The sequence below is a fragment of the Mizuhopecten yessoensis genome, unplaced genomic scaffold (assembly GCF_002113885.1).
Source record: "Mizuhopecten yessoensis strain PY_sf001 unplaced genomic scaffold, ASM211388v2 scaffold7551, whole genome shotgun sequence".
Classification (NCBI taxonomy): domain Eukaryota; kingdom Metazoa; phylum Mollusca; class Bivalvia; order Pectinida; family Pectinidae; genus Mizuhopecten; species Mizuhopecten yessoensis.
In genome coordinates this window covers 736,812-763,175 of record NW_018407104.1, presented here as the reverse complement: position 1 = coordinate 763,175, position 26,364 = coordinate 736,812, and the positions used below count along the sequence as shown (strand labels likewise).

The window sequence follows — 26,364 nt, the reverse complement described above, 5'->3', positions numbered from 1 at the left end:
TTACAGTGTTTGAACCATGTATTAAAATTCCATTTTTGACTGGAGTTATGGCCCTTTTGCACATAGGAAATTCTCATGATTAACTGTTTTCCATATTATTTGCAACTTAGTATACATGTATAATGGTTTACAGTTTGAGTTAGAATCCAGTGTCCATGTTCTATTTTTTCTGGAGTTATAGCCCTTTGCACATAGGAAATTCTAATAAGTAACTGTGTTTTTTCCATAATCACATGCACTTCCTTCGAATTGCAGTTTTCTTCTATAGGTGACACCCGTCCTTATATGATACTGGCTGAGGACATAAATCACCTGAAACAGTACATCCTTTGAAGTCCTTCTGTATGGCTTGATGATGTTTTCAAACCAATGGTCTGGAGCATTACTTGGTTAAGAAGACTGAATGCCGTTTAACAGAGGGTCGCTCTCAAAATACTCTGGCTCCCTAGGGGGAGGAGTTGGGTCCCAAAGGGGTATTCTCCAATTCAATTACACAATTTGTTGTTAGGACCCCTGCACATCTTTAGTTAGCAGATTTTACGTCTGTCTGTCCTTCTATCTGTTTTCAGCTCCCCTGCCAAGGACAAATGAGCTTTTGCCCTGGTGCGGCGTCCTGTCCTGTCCCGTCCCGACGCGTCGCATCCCGATTCAATGTAAACACTTAGCAACTTCATTCATTGACAGATTTTGGTCAAACTTAATACAAAGGTCAAGGTCACACTTGCTACATATAGAAAATATTCAACTGATTCAATTTAAACACTTAGCAACTTCATTCTTTCACAGATTTTGGTCAAACTTTATACATAGGTCAAATATGGGTATACCCTTGTGTTTCTGGGTTCCAAGGTCAGGACAAGGTCACTGTTACTATTTATAGAAAATCAACAACTGATTCAATTTAAACACTTAGAAACTTCATTCGTTCATGGATTTTGGTCAAACTTTATGCAAAGGTCAAGTAGGAGTATACTTCGGACATTGTTGTGTTTCAGGGTTCCAAGGTCAAGGCCAAGGTCACTGTTTCTATAGAAAAACATCAACTGATTCAATTTAAACACTTAGCAACTTCATCAAATATGGTATGGAGATGGTAATAACATACAGAAAAAACATATGAATATTAAAGTCAACTTATCAACTTTAAGTGTAGAACCTTGAGTGCGTGCATACATGGACTTTATCCAGTGTAATAAAATGTTTGTTTAAGCTTTTTGATATCTTTTCAGCCTTTGATATCAAAGGTCAAGGTCACATAAATAGAACATCAGTTTGTGCACTGTATTTCAAATTTTGTTGGACTGATTACACTCAGATTTTATCGAGTCCTTTATGGAAAAGTGCCTGCTTGGGTTAACTTTTCAGGTCCAGTGGTCAAAGGTCAATGGGTCACTATAAATAGAAAATCTGTTTAATGCACTAATGCACCATATCTTGATTTCTCTTGGGCTGATTACACTCTTGACTTTATACAGTGCCTGCTTTGGATAACTTTCCAGGCCCGGGGGCTAGGTCTCTATCACTGTTACTATATGAATAGAAAATCAGTTTATAAAATGCACTATAATACTTATATTTTGAGTTCTGTTGGGCTGATTACACTCAAGACTTTATCCAGTGCTTTTATAAAAAAAAAAACACTTGCTTTCACTAGTGTTTGCTACATGTATACCTAACCACAGTTTCTTTTAAATCATGAATAAGCATAATTATGGAGAATAGTCATGGCGGCATTGAAAATATATATATAAATCTTATTACCGGTTAGCTTGTAATAATAATATTAGTAATAATAATTCACCGGTTGTCAGTATAATGTGCCCAGGCGAAATGCTGAGCTTGATGCCTTTGGCATGGTATTTCAGTGAGACAGCACTATAAAGTCGGCATTAGATCTGGGCTATCACAAGGAGGCAAGTACACAAACATACCCTGTCTCCGGCAAACATACACACATACACAACATACATATAGGCACGTCCTTAGATGACCTAGGCTATTAATAAGACGTTAAACGATATATAACCAAACCCAAACCATACCCGCTGTTTCTTCTTTACCTATTTGCTTTCCAGATGTGTATACCTATGCCAATGACTCTGGTTGTTGCGATAATGTAAAACCCCGATCAGAAAGAATATGAACATATATTCATTCATTTGTTTTGCAGTATCAGAATAAATACATATCCTTTATGCTAAGCAATACGCACAATTAGCAAAAACGTAATAGAATTATCACTCGTTATAACAAAAGCTCAGAAACCGGAGTAAGTTCGCAGAAGGAATAGGCCTGCTATGACCCACTGCATGATCGTAATAGTCAAGTTATATATAGCGATCTGCATAATCATGGATGGTTTCCTCATTGTCTTCCTAAGCAGCCAAGGAGTTTTCCTATCTACTTTCTTTCCAATCCACTTTCTCTTTTTCAGCAGTGTTTCTCTTGGCAACCATCATTTCCTCATATTGCCTTGGTTGTCACGAGGACATTAACCCATAAACAAAACCAATAACCAAGAGCAACAACATAAGTCGCGACGTCGAAAACTGCTGACAAACAGAAGCAAAGGACTGAAAAGGCAATATCGCACATGTCAACTTTAATATAAGTTAAGATTGTAAATTGGTTTTAGAATACTGCATTAAATTATGATTATTTAATACATATCGGGCGGCTATATTGTAATGAAAATGTATTTATTTCTATCTCTGTTGTGCTTAGAGGTTTGTTATTTTTCAAATCAAAGGGGAACTATCTTTGAATGGAAGTTTTTTAAAAAGATATCAAACGCAGCACAACGTATAAACTGAAAAACAGAATTAGATCCGAGTTTATTACGTTACTTTCGCCTTGATCTTATGGTTTTTATTGAGATATATCTTTTTGTATATATGCATGGCAAATGATGCAATATCTAATCTAATACTTAAACAGTCGATGTAATAAAGAAATTGAACACTTTTGACGACAAAAAAAAAGTGAATATAAGTCGGATAACAATGCATGCATAACGCGACTCCATTCTCTCTAAATCATAACACTTAATGCTATAAACATTCCTTAAATAACATTCCATTACAATATAAACGTACATTTCCTCAAAATGCTTTAGACAAAATCATGGTATAAAACACTTTGAGCATAACTAGTATTGTCAGTTTCCTGCTACAAAGTTTGAAGAACAATCACAATAAGTTATTGAATCTTAAATTGGTTATGTATTACCACAGTCTTTTGGTCGGGAATGAGAGAAGGGCTGGTTAAGGACGTTTGCCATGGTACAGTATAAGGCAGGTTTCAGAACTGCGGTACCTAAAGGACACAAATATACCAAAATACCATTTCCAACACGCACGCAATCAAAACACATATCAAGTCCAGTCCTTGGGGTACCTTAGATGATAATGGTGAGGTTATCTTATAAAAATGGAAAACAAAATAGATGACATTTTGTACAATTAATACCGTTTTCGAAAATCGATTACAGATACAAGCTAATGCGTGATTCAGACAGCGTAAACAATATTTGATGGTTACACATTTTGTGACCAGGTCTGGTGACTGACCGGATGAATCAACAAATGTGCTGACAGCTCGGACATGTGACGACAAAGAAAAAGGTGGGTGTTGAAATGGAGAAGAGATCGATGACATTCTTACCGGACACGAAAGCTATATATAATTATGACTATCACCAATTAGTTACATATGCCATACAGCATCATATAAAGTTAGATCGAAATGTAGGTAGCCCTTCCATTGTTCAATTGTATATGGCCTTAACAAGTTACTTTATGACAGATTTGTGTTATTTCTCCTACATGAAAACAAAGACAATAAAGCACTGTATGCCTTTTTAGGTCTACGAACGCAATAATTCACTGTACATGTAACATTACTGACTGATTAGTACACTTCAGCAGTTCTCATTCTGTCTTTATTTCTGTTTCTGTTTTTTTATATACTTCCTGTATCTGCTATTGTCTATATTTCCTGAATCGTCTGTTGTTTAAATTCATGTATCTACTTTTGTCTATATTTCCTGTATCTGCTATCGTCTTTATTTCTTGTATCTGTTATTGTCTATATTTCCTGTATCTGCTATTGTCTACATTTTCTGTATCTGCTATTGTCTTTATTTCCTTATCGGTTATTGTCTTCATTTCTTGTATCTGTTATTGTCTATATTTCCTGTATCTGCTATTGTCTACATTTCCTGTATCTGCTTTTGTCTATATTTCTTGTATCTGCTATCGTCTTTATTTCTTGTATCTGTTATTGTCTATATCTCCTTTCTAAATAACTTTCTTTTTCCTAATGTCTCCCTTGACAACGCCTCACTTTTGGCCATTTGTTGAGCGTTCGCCCCTGTGAGGAAGGCTTTGGGTTCTGTCCTCTGGCCGAGACCTACCAAAGTCTTTAAAAATGGTAGTTTCTACTCCTGCTTAACGCTCATCAAATTAGGAGTGGGACGACTGGTTCGCCCGCTGTCAGTATAATGTGACCGGGTGGGGCGTCCTGCTGGGTGTCTTCGGCAGTATGTTTCAGTGAGGTAGCACTATAAAGTCGGCATCAGTTCCGCGCTATCACAAGGAGACAAACACGAACATATCGCAGCCTCCCAAAATACACACACATACACTACACGCATGCATCTTGCACACAGGGGAGGCCGTCCTTAAATGACCTTAGCTGTTAATAGGACGTTAAACAAAATCAAACAAACAAACAAACAAAATTTCCTGTATCTGCTATTGTCTACATTTTCTGTATCTGCTATTGTCTATATTTTCTGTATCTGTTATTGTCTTTTTTTCTGTGTATGTTATTGTCTATATTTCCTTATCTACTATTGTCTTCTTTTTTCTGTATCTGTTATTGTCTATATTTTCTGGATCTGCTATGGTCTATATTTCCTTTATCAGCTATTGTCTCTATTTCCTGTATCTGTTAATGTCTATATTTTCTGTATCTGCTTTTGTCTATTTCCTATATTTGCTTGTGTGTGTGTGGGGGGGGGGGGGGTATTTTCAGTATCTGTTTGTCAATGTTTTCCAAAATCAAATACCCTCCCATCTCTATTCTCTTATTTGGTCATCAAGCTATGTTGGTTGATAAAAAGCTTTTCTTACAGAACGTGTCGTATCTGGGTTTTGTCTTTCTATATTTCCAAAATCGTCTGCCTTTGTCAATGCTATCCGTATCAGTTAACTCCAATATTTCCCTATTTCTATTTCAAGTCTATATCAAAACATGTCTTTTCTTCCGTTTCTCTAAATGTGCCAGCGAGCCATAAGGATTGATAAGTTTTCCTTACAGAACGAGTCAATAACACCTCACCGTGAAACACGAATATTCAATTATGTAACTTGTTTTGCAACCTTATCAAATACTTAATACCTTTTCAATTATTCAGTCGATTAACACGCTATATATAGATATAATACAAGCATTGTTGTATAAAACTAGTAATCAATGCGTGATATTGAAAAAAATAATAGCGCTACTTTCCTTTTAAAATTTACATTGTGTGTGTTTGCGATAAGAATGACGGCTTTTATTCGTTGTAGTAAGAAATAAGCTTAACATTGCATGCATGAAAATTATTAACATGTACGTGTGGTTTTCCTCGGTATGTTTTTTTCTGGAATTTCCAAAATTTCTCAAAATGAGCATGACATATTTTGTCATTGTTCGAGTATTTCTTTCTGATTTCTTTCAGATATATTTTGAGTTTACGTATCATACTTGTAAAATAACATACATACTTAGTTTAATCTTCTTGTTTGGGAGACAACTTTTCATATAAAACTGTTGAAATGTTTTATATGTAATATTCAATGTACCTGATAGTCTATGTTACTGTTGAAATTATTCCTATGGTTTGTATAAAGTTTGTTTTTAACAACTGCATGTTTTGACCTATAACTATATTTCTTTTTCTAGGAATTTATCATTAAATTAACTTTTCGCCTGAAGAAACTGTCTTTTAGTAAATGTATATAGAAGACTAGACCAGTTACCAGTTATAAAGATTCTATTTTATTGTACGGTAGGAATTTCTACGATTATGATTATGCTCATCAACATTCATTTTGGTTCGATTGTACATGTAACTACCTGATTCTCTTTTTGAGAACATGATATTCGTTGGATTATACTAACATTGTAAAGGCGGATCTCGCACGATGAGACAAACGACCTTTACACTTCCGAACCACCTGGTCTTTTTGTAATTGTTTTTTTTAAACATATCCGTGTAAAGCTTTATTTTTTATTTATTTGTTGCCCTAGTTTAATCGATTTTCATCTATTTACAACTTCATGTAAACTTCAGCATTTTCTTGTCGTTTGTTTGGGGCTGCTACCGTTCAATTGCAACATGTGTGGTCTTTATAAAAACCCTCTTCGTCAAAGCAACCTTTCTGTTTCCTTGTGTCTTGCTTGGAAAGAATCAATTTGTTGCGTTGATGATGAGCGTTTGACAAAGTGGGGTCGGCAATGGGTTCTGTTCCCAGGCCAGGACATACCAAAGTCCTTAAAGATTGTAACTGCTATTCCCTGCTATGGGTTTAACATGAAAGGTGCAACAACTGGTTCAACCGTTTTCAGTTTAATGTTACCGGATGGAATACTGTGCCGAGTACCTTCGGCATGGTATTTCAATGAGGTAGCACTATAAAGTCGGCATCGGATCCGCGCTATCGCAAGGAAGCAAAATCACCAACATACCCTGCCTCCAGCATACCAACACAAATACATAACATGCATGTAATCCTACCTTAAATTACCTTTGTAGTTGAAACAAAAACACACAGTTCGCCAATATGGGATAGTATATATAATACCAATAATACTAATAATTCGAGGTTTTTGTATACCGCTTTATCACAACCAAGGTCGTCAGTCGTCCCAAAGCGATTCACAAATTAAAATTCGTGGTTATTAGGCCTTTTCGACCAGCCAATATCATTCTCAACTCCTTTGGAGCATATAGCCGCTGCTGCCATTTAGTCACTGACAGCTAGCATTCAACAATTTAAACACTGCCCAAACACGTACTAATTTACAGCTAGACTGTAACAGGCGGCGTAAAGTATCTTGTTCAAGGATACAATACATATACAGTGCCGTGACCTACCTCGAACCCGCTACCTTTCGGTCACGAGCTCGGCGTCCTACCACTTGACTACCGTGCCTCATAATGTGTACACATCGAATACCACAACTTACTAGATGTACATGAACTGCAAGTGACAGGCAAGGAACCATCTTATTGTTTTACAATAAAGTTTGAAGTAAATAATCGTTTTGTCTGTAAATAACAGTAGCACAAAAACAAAATCATAACAAAAAGCAAGTTATATATTTCCCTGAAAATAAAAACAACATTCACACTAAATACTCGGACCAAATGTAGCAAAAAACAACACGAATATAAGACTAAAAACCAACAATATCTTTATACACCGTTATAGAGAAACACTCTACATATCAGAGAATACTAGCAGGAGAAACCCTTTATGTATAAATTACCCGACTAGCGACACTCCCGATTCGTCATGCCGACCTGCTTGTGTAAATCTTGAAAGAAACGTCTGTAATTGTCTACATGTCGGTCTTCCACAGAAAATTCAGCTTGGCATATAGACAAGTTAAAGAAAGCACACATGTTACAATGGGTCTGATGTATCGATTGCCATTAGCGCCCTATCGACCTGTACCTGAAAACACAGGTTTATTATATTCAAAGAATGGACCACCTTCAGTTGATCACGAAGCATACAAGTTTTATCGACTTGGCCAACTATATATGCTATCAACGGGAATTTCCCATAGGAAAATGGGAGTGTTTACAAATTTCATCAAGGTTTTATGAAACGGATATTAAAAACATTTGATAAAAACATAAAACGGATCGGAATTGGTTTTTTTTACTTACATAATTGTCTAAAAAAGGTACACCATCATTCTTTTCTTATATAAAAGCAATGCACGTCTTCAAGAAATTGTGAAATTTGAATAACTTATATTTACTTTTATCATCAACATTAAAATTAGATTGAAACATTAATGGTTGCAGTTACGTGTATATAACCATCGTGTAGAAATTTGACAAATATCAGCAAGTAAACTGAAGTAAAAAATTGGTTCAACAAGTATTGAGCCTGAAAATCATAAAACACCTTGTTTCTGCTGGAACTCAACATCTGTGCGTCGCCATACTATAATTGGATTGTCACAATTTTAACGAGGATGCAACGCCACTGTGAAATAGCAAGGAAGAAACTCGCCACAAATGGCGTGTTAGTGCAGATACAACCGGAAGTTGCGAAATGAAAATATCTAATCTATTTCAATTTGTTTGTTTGTTTGATTTTGTTTAACGTCCTATTAACAGCTAAGGTCATTTAAGGACGGCCTCCCCTGTGTGCAAGATGCATGCGTGTAGTGTATGTGTGTGTATTTTGGGAGGCTGCGATATGTTCGTGTTTGTCTCCTTGTGATAGCGCGGAACTGATGCCGACTTTATAGTGCTACCTCACTGAAACATACTGCCGAAGACACCCAGCAGGACGCCCCACCCGGTCACATTATACTGACAACGGGCGAACCAGTCGTCCCACTCCTAATTTGCTGAGCGTTAAGCAGGAGTAGAAACTACCATTTTTAAAGACTTTGGTATGTCTCGGCCAGGGGACAGAACCCAAAGTCTTCCTCACAGGGGCGAACGCTCAACAAATGGCCAAAAGTGAGGCATTGTCAAGGGAGACATTAGGAAGAAGAAAGTTATTTAGAAAGGAGAGTAGAGATAAGGTCCCAAATTTTGTCGCCTCTTACGATCATGCAATTGGGGGCAGCAGGTACAATTCTTACGCCCTACCTGAATCTATTTCAAATCAAAGCATTTACTGCGTTCATTTACCAGACACTGCAAGCGTTAATGCACTGGTGAGATTTAATGCAATACTCTTGATGCTGATATAGGTATCTGTGTTTTCTAGTTTTATTGCATATTATATAGGGAGAGCTCTAGAAGCATATATGAATTATACATTGTACAAGGAAGAGTTCAAGAAGTTCATATAAAATCATTATCTGTACATGTATGTGTATAAAGGGTGACAAAACATTTGTATGACGTCTGCAATATAGTCCAACTTGCATAGACATGCTAGCTAGTTTTAATACGTATCTTCAATTTGGCAAAGTTTTTCAATACAGCAGTAGCAAATATTTAAATAGTCAACCAAAATAACTCTACTTTCCGAAACACATACTTCCATGCTTAAGAGTCCCTGCAAGAAGGGCGTGGGAATTGTACCTGCTGCCCCCATTGCATTACCGTAAGAGGCGACCAAATTTGGGATCTTATCTTTCTAAGCAACTTTCTTCTTCCTAATGTCTCCCTTGACAATGCCTCACTTTTGGCCTTTAGTTGAGCGTTTGCCCCTGTGAGGAAGGCTTTGGGTTCTGTCCCCTGTCAGAGTTATTCAACAGTCTATAATATATACTCCTGCTTAACGTTAGCTTAGCAATTTAGGAGTGGGACGACTGGTTCGCCTGTTGTCGGTATAATGTGACCGGTGGGGGTGTCTTGCTGGGTGTCTTCTACTGTATGTTTCAGTGAGGTAGCACTATAAAGTCGGCATCAGTTCCGCGCTATCACAAGGAGACAAACACGATCATATCGCAGCCTCCCAAAATACACACGCACACACTACACGCATGTATCTTGCACACAGTAGAGGCCGTCCTTAAATGACCGTAGCTGTTGATAGGACGTCAAACAATACTAAACCTAACCAAACTAAACCAAACCAAACCATGCTTCAGTCCGAAAATTTGGAACATAAGGATTTCGTCTCCGACAACAGTTATCGTGACGGCTGGCAAATGATGACAGCTCCTCTGAGGATTTGTTCCAGTTTACTTACTTTGAAAGGACAGAATACTGTACTGGTTCCTTCTACATAGTTCATGTATATCAGTGAGGTAGTACTCTAATCCGCGCTGTTGCAATGAGACAAAATTCACCAAAATACTATCTCAATCAGATTAGCAAAGTGGACGCATACATTACACGACATGGGAGCACGTCCTTAAATGACTTTGGCTTTAAATAGGACGATGTAGCTACATGCACATATGTAATAAGACCAAATTTGTTAGCCGTAGAGCAGTTTCATTTAAATCAGATTTGATCAAAGCTCACTGGTTGTTTAACAATAGTCTAAGTGGTAAACTTGTCTCGGGGAAGGGATCAGGGAGCCCGTGGTCTTTTGACGAAATTAGTTATGGACGTGCGCCACAAGAATCTCTATGCCATCATTGCAAATAATTCTAACTGGAGTAACGGACTAGATTCTCAAGGAAAAAGGATGCAACTAATGTAGGTCTAAGGCTTCCTATAGTGAAACTAGTTTTATGTTGTCCTGAATCAATCAGTATTGTTACACATATACGACACTGTCGGACACAACATATTATCCGGATATGACAAACTGTCTGATTTGGTAGTTAACTAAGTAATTTTCGGATTACAGCGTCATATTGGATTAGACAGAATGTTGAAATCCTCCGTAATAGGATAAAACATGTTTTCATGGTTACTGTATAGAAATGTATTTCATTTAATACTTGTGATGGCGCCGGAAACCCATTACACCTTATAGTCGTGTTATACATTTGTAAAACGTCATTTTATTTTTTTACACAAACAATTAAATGATATTCTGTATTTTTGAATATGATTGATCCGAAATGCGTATTTGCAGAGTCGAATGGAAAATATGTTGTCCACATCATCAAATGTGAGGCCCTCAAATACTCAGTGTGGTAAGGCAAAAACAGACAGTATGACTATATATTGGTTTTATTCTATGAATGATTCACTGTTATTGACGTTCTATTAACGGTAGACTCAGTAATGGTGATTCATGATGATCCTTAATTTAAAATCGACTGCAAAAATGCATTTGCTTTTCATAATTGTGCAAGTTGTTTTGGATATCTATCAGCATCAAAGAACATAGTGGATTCCCTATCCTGATGTGACTGAATGAACCCAGTCTTTTTCACGTCGTTCGATTTCTAACCCAATTAACACAAACATGTCACCGGAGTGATGGTTATGGATATCATTTAGAGTCCATGTACTACTCTCGGAAACTGTAACTATTAATTTGACAAATTTTGCCAGATCATTTCTGCCAAAAAAAAACCGTGTTCTGTGAAACTTTTACGAACAAAAATTAAATAATAAAACCGACAAAAAAGCATGTATTTCAATACCAGTGTTCTGAGAGTAGATGAGAGTTGTTCAAAAAATAAGACAAATAAATAAATCACCATGGCCCCAAATGACCACAGCCGTCGATGGGCCGTTAAACATACAAACATACAAAAGATGAGAGGAAGCACGGCCGGACCGGAAATCGAATCCTGGAACTGTTTAGAATAGGTTTTGAGAACTGTACTTCTAAACATCGCAGCGATGACGCCGAAAAGAAACGCAAAACCTTATATAGTTTAATACATTATTTTCTCCCCCAACCACTTTAGGTTTCCCCACTCTGACTTCATTCGATTAACCTTCTAGGAGTTAGTAAACAAGTTTCGTTATCGACTAGTGGCTGACACTCTGGGCGTTATCTCATTGGTAAAGTCACGATACTTTGCGACGTCATTTTCTATTGTGACGTCAAAAGGTTTCCCAATTGCTGATGGTTAAGTATCATGTTTCTCTATCTCCTGTTAGTAAATTGGCAAATTGTATAAGACACTCTGTTAACTCAGTGTCTTTATACAATTTGAAAAACAACAAACTTCCGTTATAAAAACAAGATAACCAACCTTCACTCGTTTTGGAACCTTTAAATATCCAAACAATGTAATGTATAGCAACTGCAGATGTCGTGTTTTGATTTTCTTCTTGTGTCATCGCTGCTTAAATAGAGACACATTATGTTTTAATTAATGGCCATGATAACACTCGCCAACGTATTATTGAATTATTCCGATATTCTATTAAATCCAGATTGCCTTCGTCATAGAGGAGGGGCCTTTAATATTACAGTTATTCTGCTGTTAAGAATTTGAAACACACTCCGGAGAAATTGATTTGGGAAATTCAGAACGAGTCCAGAACTATAGGATTTAAAGCTCTGTCTAAGATTAAAACCTCTCCGTTATATTGAATAAGAAATGAGGTTGAAGTAGGTTTCTGATGAAATAAGCAGTTTTCTATTTACTATATCGAATACTTTTTCTGATTAAAGGATGGCTGCTCGCCCACACAATTCCCTCTCTTTCATCCAGATGTACAGTCAGATAAATCAACATTACGGTGTCTTGGAAAAAAGTATTGTTTCTCGAAGTGTATTTATTTTTTGAAATAGATACAAGACACCTTTAGACAACAGATTAAACTGTCATAGTAATGGTTTAATTTAACATGTTGAAGTGAGATTAAACATATGCATGCTACATTAAGAATATAACTCCGAATATCATTAAAAAATAGCATGTCGTAATACAAATATAATATGCATGTCAAAGTATAAATTTACTTTGTATGTCATAATAAAAAATATATTATGCATGTCACAGTATCTATTCACTATGTACGTCTCTATAAGATTCACTCTGCATGTCATAATAAAAATCTACTATGCATGTCACAGAAAGTATCTGCTATGTACGTCGCAATACAACTGAGTATGACCGTATTACTAGATATGACACAGCGCAGACCATTTCACAACTGCTGAATTTTATAAAGTAATTCTACAAACACCAAACGCGCATGTTAACCAGAATGACGTCAAAAGATAAAATGACGTCGTCACATTGACGTTGACATGCGCAATTCAGATTTGTTATTCCAACAGTTAAATTGAAACTATTCGATTCTATTCTGCATATCAAAGTACATGTAAAATCATGTGTTTTTTTATTTGAATTGTGATTTAACATTATCCGGGAGACGTATAATATTAATCCTATTAAGAGCGGATATAAATGGATGCGTTTATGGATAACGTCGCATTTTACTTGTGATAAAGTGATGGTTTTAAATAAAACTATCAGTTTCAATTACTAGATGTTATTTCGTTAAACAATTGCAGAGTAGCATCAATGATATTTAAACGTTTTTTTATATACGAACCACATTGACAACACCACTGACTGGTGTATCAAAGCTCACCTCTACGTGATATATAGATGTGTATTGTTGGAATGATAGCATCATTGTAGTTTTAATGTCGTTCATACACTTTAGATAAATGACCTTATCAGATCACGTAGTGACCCTTGTACATCAATCAGTCTGTAGGGATCTGCACGGAAAATAGTTTTCGTAAAATAATGCTGCAGTTGTTCTGCATAAATAAAAAAAGTTAATAGAAATACAATCGACTTGCGATTTCAAATTGTAAACTTACAGAGTGTATAAATAAAACGTATTTCGACGCGATGTTACACACTTATACATAGAGACGTACCAGGAAATATCACTTCTAGCAGTTCGCTACGTTGGACCTTATTTACAAAAATACATCTTTACTGACTCCGCAGGACAATTCTACATTTAACAATAACAAATATTGATATACTTACTCAGGGGTAAGCAGAAGAAGAACGGGAACCAGCAAAGAAGGAAGACACCCACCACTATACCAAGCGTCTGAGCCGCCTTTTTCTCTCGTTTGAACTTAGCAAGCTTTCCAGCAATAGTAAATTTGGCAACCACTCTCCTGGAAGAGTTGTCGGAATGTTCCGAAGAGCTACTGCTTTGATATGTACATGGGATGCCATTTTGGCTATTGGCTCTTCCGGTGTGCACTCGTAACGTCACTCCCTCCGATTCCAGTTTAGAGAGTTTGATTCCTGTTTGTAAACACGCTGAATGTTTCACTGCCTCCTTGTAGATTCTAATATAGACAAATATAATAACTGAAATAGGGACATAAAAGGAAACTGACGCTGAGACAATAACGTAACCCAATTCCCCATTCACGGTACACTGCGTTGGATCAGGGGATTGTGGTTCCTTCCAACCGATAAAGGGAACCACAGAAATGGCGGCAGAAACTATCCATACGAAAATGATGACGTAACACGCTTTTTTCTCTGACATAATTGTCGAATGCTGAAGCGGTCTAGTCACTCCAATGTATCGGTCAACACTGATAGCCGTCAGTGTTATGATAGAACCAGTGCACCACAGCACATCGATGGCTGCCCAAATTTCACAGAATACTTCACCGAATGGCCAGTAACCGATAATTTCATGAGTTGCTGAAAAAGGCAAAACTGTTATACCCAACAACAGATCGGCACATGCTAGGTTAACAATAAAATAATTTGTTGTACTCCTCAGGTGAGAATTAGCGTAGACCGCTATGAGGACTAAAACATTGCCCCCAATTATAACACAAATCACAAAGCTTAAAATGGCACCAACAACCACAGCTTTCGTGATATCCACATGATAAGTATTGTTTTCTATATCTGTAAAATTCACCTCGGAATTATTATGAAGATTTATCATGTTTATGGAACTTTTGAATAGTTGAACATCTCTTGCCACCATGTTACCTCTGTGGCAGGGCTTAGTGTCAGAATGATACAATCGTGGCGATACTCGACGCCTTAGTAGCCACAGCGTTACTCGCCTGCAAATCGATCTCTCTCTACCGCACGTGACTCGGTCATTGTGAACGCTGAGATACGCCTCCTATCCACAACTCGCTCATATCCTCAGAGCTGTCACACCTGAACCTGATTATCAACACTAGTAATAACAAAGCTTTACTTTCTCTTCTTTACATTGGAGGAACACTTAACTAATTAGTGCTAAATATACTCTGTTTCCACATCATCTGACTGATAGTAATGTCGTGGGCATGTCTGGAAATGTAAGATTTCATTGTCAGCTGTGATTAATTTCTTTGTTTGTATTTAGATTGACGTCTTTGCAACAACCTAAGTCAGTGGATATCGCAATCACCTTTCATCTCCACGTTTGGGGTTCAACTCCCCGACCGCATGTTAAAAGGTATGAAGTCACCTTGTCGACGGTGTGAGTTTTCCCCGGGAACTCTGGTTTCCTCCTACATTAGGACATCCTGCACGCTGCCATCCGTGCCAACAACTTGTTTCATAATTGTTGTAAAATACATAAAGCTTATATTTCCATGAAAAAATGATGAAAGAATATTTTAATGAAAAGTAAAAAACGAATATCTCAAGTTTTCGCACTGGGTGCAGCAGATCAATTTTGTTTTGTTCTTCACTGTCTTCGTAGTAGAAGATATAAACATATTCCGATTCTGAAAGGGGCACGTTAGTCGCCTCTAACGGTAACATGCAGTGGTTTGGTTTGGGTTTATATTGTTTAAATGCAATGAGAAACAGCAGACCCAGTCCATCCCCGAACCTCCACGTGTTCTTTTTGTATCAACGTTTCCATTTAGTTTTATTGATGCGTAAAAACGCTCTCGTTGTAATTAACGTTTGAGTCTAATTAAACGTTTACTGGCAATAACAGAGCTGCACATGCAGACCTCTACGTTAGTGTCTTGAACTTTGTGGTAAGTATCCCATACACTTAGTTTGATAAATTTCTTTAAGGCAATTTCATAACATTTGAACTCACATTCCTTAATTAAGTTTTCTATTCACTTTGCAATTACTTTGACTACCCTATAGTGATTGTTTTTGAAGCACAACACATAAATACAATGTATATTATGAAAGGTTACAATTTGCGAAGTTTTATTTTTTGTGATATTTGAGGTAACAATTTGCTCCCAAGAACAATGAGTAATCAACAAAATACTATGTTTGAAACATGAGAAAAAAAACAATTTCCTCGCCTTTGTCGAAATTGAAACACTTCAACAACCGTAAATGATTAAGTTTTATTGTTTATCACTGAAATAAATGTTACAGACAGAACCTCACGTTTTTATCTGATAACCCTATAAATAAACTGAATTACAAAAGTGAGAGTTAAATAGCTTCACATAAACAAACAATAAATTATATTTAGTTTGGTTCATCACATTTTTAAGTAACTGAATATATAATATTGAATAAACGTAGTCCAATTTTTTTTACAAACTGGCTCAGAAGTATAAACTATAGCGAGTAAAGTACTACAGTTAATACTTTGAAAGTGACACACACTACTAGAGTTGTATTTTTATAATGTATCCACTATATCCTCCAGGATCACCAGATAGTGTCAGGACTGACCAAGACACTATAGCTTAATAGCTTCAGAATGACGGGACAAATGTTCGCATTAAAGACATTCTAACTATTCTTAACATCTTGTGTGCTACTGTATTACGCAATTTATAGCCCTTAGATATCTCTTACCTTTTTTATATAATTGTCAATGCAAACGTAGTTGATAGACCAAGTTCAGAGGTGTCCATTCAAGCGAGGTATGGCCAGTTAAAAGGAAACTTCAGAAAAGTTTCAGCAATTTCATTTGTTTTGTTATTTTTTTGTTACTTTTTGTTATTTGTTTTTGTTATTTATGTAGGCCATTCGACATTTTTGAGTCATTTAGGGCCAAACAACACTGTAAATATAGACATTTACAAAAATGAAATCATCAACCAAAAAATGAATGAGTAAAATGGCTATAATAAATCATTAGCTAAAAGTGCAAAATATATCATTTGTTATCGTAAATAGCAATTGAGTGTAACTAATTACATGATGTTAATTGCACAGAAAATGTTAACTTTTCAGAGACAGCACATTATCAAATCTGAAACGCATTTGTTTGAGATCAGAGCATTCAATCATGAAATGTTTCAGCTCGAATTTCTGGTCTTTATCTACTAGCAGCATGGTAGCAAAGGCTTTGCTACAGACTTGCATGTAACTTGGAGATCCCCTATCGCGAAAAAGGTCCGTATGACAAACTTAAAAGTTTACATTTCTAGAAAATTGCTATGCACACGTACATGTATGACATTTTACCGATATTACCATTTTAGTTGCTTTTAATATACGTAATATCTTTTGAGTTTCTTTTGACGCTGAAGGTCCAAAATGACCTTCTAATATCGTGGAGTTGTTCAACCTCAACAAACAAACATGTCGGAATTTGTGGAAACGAAATGGTCGAAAAAACTGCAAAACCTGTACTCAACCCGCAACCAAACAGTTCCTTAACTCTGAATTTAAACTAGATATTACTAGTGTCGTCGAATTGAACTGACAACGAAGATCGTCTCATAGGATATGCATATTGTACTCATGTGTACTTACTTAGGTGAAAAGTTAGGCCCTTCTGTCATTTATATAACGAACATATTACTGTATCTCACAGGTTCGAGACAAATATTATGATGTGACTATATGAAAACATTCCTCAGTGCGATGAAGTTTAAGATACGTACATTAATACTCACAATTGCATGTATGCAGAGTGTAACATTTTACCATTCAGTTTCTTTTGGTGGATTAAATTGTGTTATCGACCCTTCACATTATTGTTGTCAGAACCGATGTGACTTTACTGTTACTGGGGCGTTAAACAACTAGCTCTCTAACAAACCTATGTGTTAAAAGAGTGGGAAAACATCTTGCTTTCCTCAAAATATTAATAGTGATTTTAGCAATTTAAGAACGATTCCTTTACGATGGACACTTTCATATTGCGCAGCGCTTTTAATTGAAAGTTGCGATCCGCCCTAGCTATGACATCACCTTAAAAGAGCGGATATCCTAAATATAGAAGAAACAAACCCGTAGTGAGATAATAAATTCAAAAGACCGTTCCCAGCTTCTTCTAGAACACTCCAACACTGACCATCCTTAATAGCAGACTGTTCATTCTTTTAGTTGGTGATGGAAATTGAAACTTATATGATGAATTATCAAAATATGTTATGCTTCATTGCCTGACGTCACATAAAGCACAATTTGTTTTGTGTGCGAACAAATACATTCCCTGGTGGGCGAAGAGCACATCAGCGCAATAAAATAGAGCTATTTTGATTAAACCATCGCAGTAGAGTATGAATATATTTCACAGCGGTTTTAGGTATGGTTAGCTTAGATTTCAGTTCAATGATATGTCATAGTTGAGGATATTTGTTATTTAGATATGTAATTTTGACATCATGAAGTTAGATTTTATACTTATTTTTAAGAGATAAATGATCATGTAGGCTGTAACAAGAAATCAAAGATGATACATCACAACTAACTAGTTCCCCGGTTTTAAATGTCAATCTCTTTTGTAATCAAATTGTATGCCACAAAAATACATAGAGTCACATATCTAGTTAATAAAATGCATACTTTCTCTTTTACAAGATATGAAAAAGCATTCTGGTTTCACATCAAGCAAAACCGCAAAATTCATCAAATGTCCCAATTACATATTTTAACAGTATATGAATATAAACACGCACCACACATGACATAGATCAATCAAATAAACTTAGGACAATATGTTGTTACCACAGAGAAGACTCGGTTGTTTAAGACTGCATCAAAACGAGATTGACTGACATAAGCAATGATATGATATGTCGAGGCACCAGATGTTTCCAACTTTCATACCATATCAGTTCTATCTTATCTTCTGTATACAATATACATCTATATTACTACATGTCATTTCTACATTTTAATTACATTTAATAGAATGTAAATCGAGAGTAGGTGTTATGAACTTGAAATTGCCAAACCATATATTTTATTGGTTTGCGACAACAGAAATTATTTGAACTTCAAAAGCATGAGTGACTGGATTTGATCACATAAACTTAATGGTAAAGATAAAGTAAACAAAACTATAGTCAAGTCCACTTTTAGTTGCTGAATTTTTCTTAAACATATTTCGATTAAATAGAAATCCTTCTTTTCCTTGAGATATACATGTTATAAACTAGTACATGTTTTCCATTCAGTTGCACGCGTGGTCTAGAAAGATATTCCTGTTCCTCCCAAACCACACACGCATACACTACACGCATTCATCTGACACACATGAGAGGCCGTCCTTAAATGACCATAGCTGTTGATAGGACGTTAAACACTACTAAACTAAACTAAAATTGTGGGAAATACAGCTCTCTATTTATAACTTGATAGGATAGTTTATCTGTGGTTGAACGTCTTCGTAACAGCCAGAATTACACGAGGACGGGTGCTTTGGGAGACACCGCCTGGAACAGAAAGCAAATAGAAAAGAAAGAAGACAGGAGTAACAAGAAACGAAAAATACCAAGTTTTGCAAAGGGGGCAGCAGATCAATTTTGGTATCTGAATAGACAAGGGAGAAACCATCCGATTCTGCAGAGGAAAACTTGATAGAAAGTAAGTGAGGTAAGTGCTTTTTGACAGACAAAACATTAACAATGTGAAACTTGAAAACAACCTGAAAACTGTTGGCCTGTTCGAAAAGATATAAATATCCATAACCAGTCTTTCATTTCAAGTTTAAGTTTATCTTTTACCTTTTCTTTAATTTGATTTAATTTCCATTAACATCGTTTATCGGTCATTCATTGGCTCTTATGACATTTTCTGTGTATAGTGCATTAGAAAACGACGCAGATACATATACATGTATAAAACGAATCATATATATCATTAGGAATAAACTCAAAAGGGTCAGGACCCGTATTCATGAAACTGGTCTCATGCTCAAGCACATATTTTGTGCTAGGCCGAATTTCTTGTTCCAATAATAAATCAATTAAACAATCTTATTATGTCAATGATATAGAAAAAACAATGAAGAAAGTTAAAGCCGAATACTGTTTTCAATGTTTGTGTTTGACCTTTTGATCGTATGACATGATATTAGCAAGTTACAAGAAAGTTGATTTGAGCACAGAATCTATGCTTGAGCATGAGCACGGTGTTATGATACATGCCAAGGTTTGAAAATGGAGAAAATCGACATTGGATTTTTTTATATAATGTTACTGATATTTATCGTAAAAAACGAGTGGTTTCTTTTAGAAAAATCCAAATAAAAGCACTCCTTCCTACATACTTACACGCCTCGTTTGCGTTGTTCGAAACATGACCGGGTAAAATGAACGAAAATATTGCGCACATCTTGGAGCACAGGATTGACAAAGAATTGAGCGATTTGCGATAGCGCTTGTTTTTGATGTAAATTAGGAAATTACTTATGAATAAATGATATTTCATTTTTCAGCATATGTGATCGGGATTTTAACGGATGTTGCCATATGTTAATGTAAAAGAGGTCATTATTTTCCAATGCCTCCGCTAGGAGTTGAGCCCGGAACCTCTGCTTTACTAATCTTACGCTTTTTCAAATATGTTAAAGAGACATTCTGGCTAGCTGTGAAAGTATCCCTAAGTAATTAAGTCAATTTTTCGAGTCCCTACGCGGACGCCAATGTAACAAATGTCACTATTTTGTCAATTCATCCGCGAGGAGTCGGAACCGGGACCTCTGGTTTACTAGTCTTGAATGAGCTACTTAGAAATTCTCGCTAGACGAGTCGGGAGAAATCAACTAATATATTGTACCAAGGTGACATTAACTAGATAAAAAGGTTTCTTTCTCAATTGTGATATTGATATTTTCAAAGTTTTGAAATGACCTAAATCGATGTAACGCTACCTTGTACTTGAACGATTTCTTGTCATTTAACGCACCTCACTTGTTATGGTGTTAAAATGTCAGGTTTCAAAGAGAAGTTCCAGACCAAAACAGGCGCAATGGTGGCGAAAGTGTACTCTGTTTTCTATGTTCCTTCTTTTTCTCTTACGTCACGTGGGAACACACTGCAGAATAGGGGATTTGCTTTTGTGCCCTCTACTTGGGGTCACTAAAGCGACCAACATGAATCGGCTTTATCCATTGCAATATTTAGGATCTTGACATTTATCTCTACTTCTGACTACCTTTTATTATCTACCGACTTGCTTGGTTATAACCCACTGTTTGCTTTAAACATTTTTAAAGAATTTTAGTTTGTTCCGTCCCCAACCCGGGACAAACTAAAATTCTTTAAAAATGTTTAAAAGTTGGTATTCCCTGATTAGCCTTCAGCATTTAGTGTATTGGCATCAACTGGTTAACCTGTTGTCGGTATATGTATAATGTGACCGTGCGGAATACTGTGCTGGTTGCCTTCGGGAGCGTATTTAAGTGAGATAGCATTATTAAGTCGGCATCAGATCCGCGAAATCACAAGTAAATAAATGCATACCCTCCCTCCGGCACACATAAATACACACCCTACACACATTGAGGCACGTTCTGAAACTACCTTAGCTGTTGATAGGACGTTAACTCCTGCACAACCAACACTCTGTTGCAACAAATTGAGATCCAGTTTTTGTCTATGTCAGGATCTTACTTCATATTAAGCATTTTAATGTTGCTCGATATCAATTAAATTAAATTCTTGGTCTGAATAAGTCAGTTGCCAACACCTTTGTACAATGCATCTAGAATATTTCAACTGATTTTACCTAATGAACATTTCACGATCATGTTCTCTTGTAGCAATTACAGTCTTAAAAAAGTCTTCATTTTGTTTAGCTACTTAGTGTGGGATTCGGAATGACGTATATCCTATGTTACGACCATATATCAGGTTTAGAAGAGACATGATTCCGTATAATAAGAACTTGATTCGTTTAAACTAGGAACAGAATCAAACAAATGGTGTTAAATGTTTCTTTTGGAATCTTACAGTGTTATGTCTAGGTGACCTTTATACCCGTTCGTCCCAAGTCATCCACTGCACATAATCAAATCAGTGCTATCGATAATCAAATAGTACTGCTCCTTGGAGGTCATAAAAGAACACAGAAATTTTGGTTAATTTCGAACCTGCCTCGACTTGACAGTAAACAAACCACATCTGGGAATCCTAACAAGAATAGCGCTATATTTATTGCGTCTTAGATAAATAATTGAAACAGATGCTTCTGCTCCACTGCTTGGATTTAAGCCATTACGTAACTTGATTTGAGGTAACCTTAATCCCTTCACATAACGTCTCACGGCAGTTTGGTTCTTAGTTTCCTAGAGAAGCAATGGACACATACGCAGTAAAAAAAAAAGTATGGAGGCACGGTAATCTAGTGGCAGGACGGCGGGCTCGTGATCGAATGGTTGCAGGCTCGAGTCACGGCACGGCACTGTGAGCAAGATGCTTTACTCAGCTTGTTCCAGTCTACTCAGCTGTAAATGAGTACTTTGTTGGGCACCGAAATGGCAGCATCGTCTGTATACTCCCCGTTGAGTTTATAAATGTATTGGCTGGTTGCAATGGCCCTATAACCATGGGTAATAGTTTGTGAACCGCTTTGAGACGACTTACGATCTAGGTTGTGATAAAGCGGTATATAAGAACCTCGAATTATTATTTTTTATATTTATTTCATTCACTGGAACGTTAGATTGTGAGATTGTGACGTTATACTAGATTGCCTTTGTGATATCATTGGGGGAAATGTGTATTTCCCTCGTGTAATATGAATATCGACGTTTTAGGTTATACTCATTCATGTAACTTGTCGTTGTCCCTACCTTTGTTCTCTTTTTTTTTTTTTTTTAATTGATTTGACATAAATTTACTTGGTGTGTGTCTCCGTTGAGCAGATGACGACCACCTAAAAAACCTGGTCTTACTCTCTGTATACCTTTTAAAGGGTCTTGGTCTTACTTTGTCATAGTTTTATCGCNTCAGTGAGGTAGCACTATAAAGTAGGCATCAGTTTCGCGCTATCACAAGGAGACAAACACGAACATATCGCAGCCTCCCAATATACACACACATACACTACACGCATGCATCTTGCACCCAGGGGAGGCCGTCCTTAAATGACCTTAGCTGTTAATAGGACGTTAAACAAAATCAAACAAACAAACAAATTGAGTTGGAATGACAGTTTTGTTTGGAATATTTATTTTCTTTTATATCTTGCAATAAACTTTTATTCTTTAATGTACAGGTTTATGTTATCTACTTGAACAATTAACTTGTTTGTATCAGGTTCCACTTAGAAATACTTAGGAAGGTGACAAACAGGTAAATGAATACTTAGAAATAAGTCTTGTCAACAACTGTACAGTATGTACCTATACTAACACGTGATAATATACATGTATACAAATACAATGTAATGTATTAATATCATGCACATTGATGATGGTGTCAGCTTTATTCATCAGTGTCGAAATATATCTTTGTGAAGTCTATCTCCATGCGAAAGTACCTGTATATAAAGGCGCTAGAGCAGCTTTGAGTGATTTTTTTTTCAATTTTGAATTTAAATCAGTGTTCAAGGTGCCCGTCGTATATATATTTTTCTAGGAAAGCCCTATGCGTGTCACGATATTAATTCGAAAAGGGGATTTAGACGTTATCAGGAATGCATAGTGTCATGCGTATACAGTAGAAATACAATGTACGAGATAATGATCTCCTTCAGTATGATTTGACATTTTGGCATTTTTTCAATAACAGACACAAAAAAACAATGCAACATGCGAAAGGCATAATAAAAAAAAACTCTAGCCTGGCTTACCAAATATTATGATATTTAAAATAGATTAAAAATAACTTGGCATTATTTCAGGAAAAACTGTTATCGTTTTCGGATAGTTTATGAGCTTTAAGTCCGACTGAAGAGTACATTGTCTGCCTACCTAGCGGCATTGAGTTTTACAGCGACACGACGTCGTTATATCATCATTAAGTTGTCGAGAAATTCCAGAGTTCGTCTCTGGTAAACCCGCATTGTATATATTATAGAGAGCATAAATGACATTCAACTGTCTTATATATTCTGCTTCTCAAAATGCAAACGTACGGTTATGATTGAGATTACACAAAAAATCGTGCATAATCGAGTTTGCGAAATCTGCTCTGTCAAATCTGAAGTGATCTCCGCGTCCTCTGTAGAGGTCGTATCCTACTAATACGTAATCTCTATGTACAATGCTACTTTTACGTGACTTCAGACACCGGGCAAACATCTTAATGTTTTTCGACGGTTAGACTGTGATTTTAACAGTGCCTGAAGAGCTCTATTGCGAGGAACAAGATTTAACTTGGTTCAAGAAATATTCATGTTTTCCGATACAATTGCAATAGAAAAGTAACTTTTTTGTTTTTGTTATTTATTACTCAACATTTAAATCTTGTTTATATACATGTTTACACATGCACAACACAGTATTTAACATCTGTTTTATAAATAATAATGATAATATACAATATTTGATATAGCGCCCTATCTAGCTAACATAAGCCACTCTAAAGCGCTTTACAGTACATAGATATACAATAAGGATGTACTATTTTTTGAGGAATTCGTAGGAGCTGCCTTATCAGGCGCTAACTACTTGTCCTATGCCACCTAGCTGTGTGTATGCCTGCGTGTGTGCTTGAGATGTGTTGTGTTCTGTTTGTGGTGGGACCGTTGCTTCCAACGGCATCTTTTTTATAGTGCCACCTCACTTGAATGCTACATCACAGATACCGCAACATCCTATTGAATAGTTTTGTTTGCCTGTATCGCGATACACCACATGTAACAGTACTTAAATTATCAATAGTTCTTTATCAAATGCCAAAACAGGGTACTTATCTTTTTTTTAATCCTTAAGTAAAGATGTGGTCCACTGTACAGTCATACCAAAAGGTACTAAAAATTATACAAAAATAGGTTTCGATAGTATTTTACTATGGAGGTCTATGAGAAAATTTAATTAAAACCTGCACTCAATTAGTATGGAGTTGTCCTTTTTATACAGATATTTGTATTGTGATACGTATCGAATTGTAAGCATCCTCTTTTGAGGTATGCTTATCGTTGCAACCCTAAAATACACACGCAATTATCTAAAACCTTATCAACAATTAACTGTCTCTCATATACAAATATATTGGTATTGCATCAGATATTTATTGAACTTAGCGATGCAATAGCCTCATATATTCTTAACTGTTCCTGACTAGAGCTAATCCTGCCTACGATTACACTTCCACACAGATCATAGCGAAATACATCCTCGATATCGAGGGGTTACGCTCACGTTCATTCAATGCACCCTTAGAATATATCATAGCAAAATGGAAGGCACAACGCTAGCTATTTGATTGGTGTCAGGTAAACAAACAAAAACTGACAAGTCACTAGGCTGATGCATTACAGAGGAGCGACACCCGACTTCAAAGCCAATAGGTTTTATCGTTACGCGACCGCAATATTCTTTTGATGTGCATCAAAGGATCAAACTAGTCTTCTCGTCTCATCCCCCAATGGTGGCGCACACCGAGCCTTCCATTTTGCTATGACATATTCCAAGGGTGTAGAGAGCAGCAGTGAGCGTAACCCCTGAAGTATCGAGAAGGAGCTAACACCACATACATGTAGTTAAACGATAAATCCAGTGCAGTAGTAGTTCCGAGTTATCAGGGTTATCATGCATACATAAAGGTCAGACAGGCTACTTGTGAACTCTAACGACCCCGACACGTCATGTAATTGATTTATTAATGACGTCACGAACAATAGCGTGACCCTGAAAGGTCAATGTAATTCCGCCTCATTTGTCAGTGTTTGAAATACATTGTCTTTTCTATGACGTCACCAATCCACGGCACCCAGAGATAAAGATGTGGAAGAAAACGCACAAAAACATCAGAAAATCGTCATTGCTGCCTGTGATTCTAGTTGATACATTTATTAATTAGAACTGGGATAATTCTAATGTGTTTTCAGATTTGCAGCGGTATCCGACTGTATTTTTAGATTTGCGGCGATATCATCACCAAAAGATATAACTGGTGAAGTACTTTCTTTGGGGGGAAAAGACACTAATGACGGAGCCCTGCAGGTAGGGCGTAAGAATTTTCCTGCTGCCCCCAATTGCATGATCGTAAGAGGCGACTAAATTTGGGACCTTATCTCTTCTCTCCTTTCTAAAAAAACTTTCTTCTTCCTAATGTCTCCCTTGACAATGCCTCACTTTTGGCCATATGTTGAGCGTTAGCCCATGTGAGGAAGGCTTTTGGTTCTGTCCACTGGCCGAGACATACAAGTCTTTAAAAATGGTAGTTTCTACTCCTGCTTAACGCTCAGCAAATTAGGAGTGGGACGACTGGTTCATCCGTTGTCAGTATAATGTGACCGGGTGGGGCGTCCTGCTGGATGTCCTCGGCAGTATGTTTCATTGAGGTAGCACTATAAAGTCGGCATCAGTTCCGCGCTATCACAAGGAGACAAGCACGAACATATCGCAGCCTCCCAAAATACACACACATACACTACACGCATGCATCTTGCACACAGGGCAGGCCGTCCTTAAAT

The 26,364-nt window shown here is 36.6% G+C and overlaps 1 protein-coding gene across 1 annotated transcript in view; it reads right to left on the bottom strand.

Moving 5' to 3' along the window:
* LOC110453961 (alpha-1A adrenergic receptor-like) overlaps positions 1-14,560 on the bottom strand; it is an 87,415-nt gene extending 72,855 nt beyond the window's left edge. The window contains exon 1 of the mRNA XM_021503219.1: positions 13,627-14,560. Within this exon, the coding sequence (XP_021358894.1) occupies positions 13,627-14,560 (934 nt within the window). The remainder of the gene's footprint in view (positions 1-13,626) is intronic.
* Positions 14,561-26,364: the final 11,804 nt, after the last annotated feature.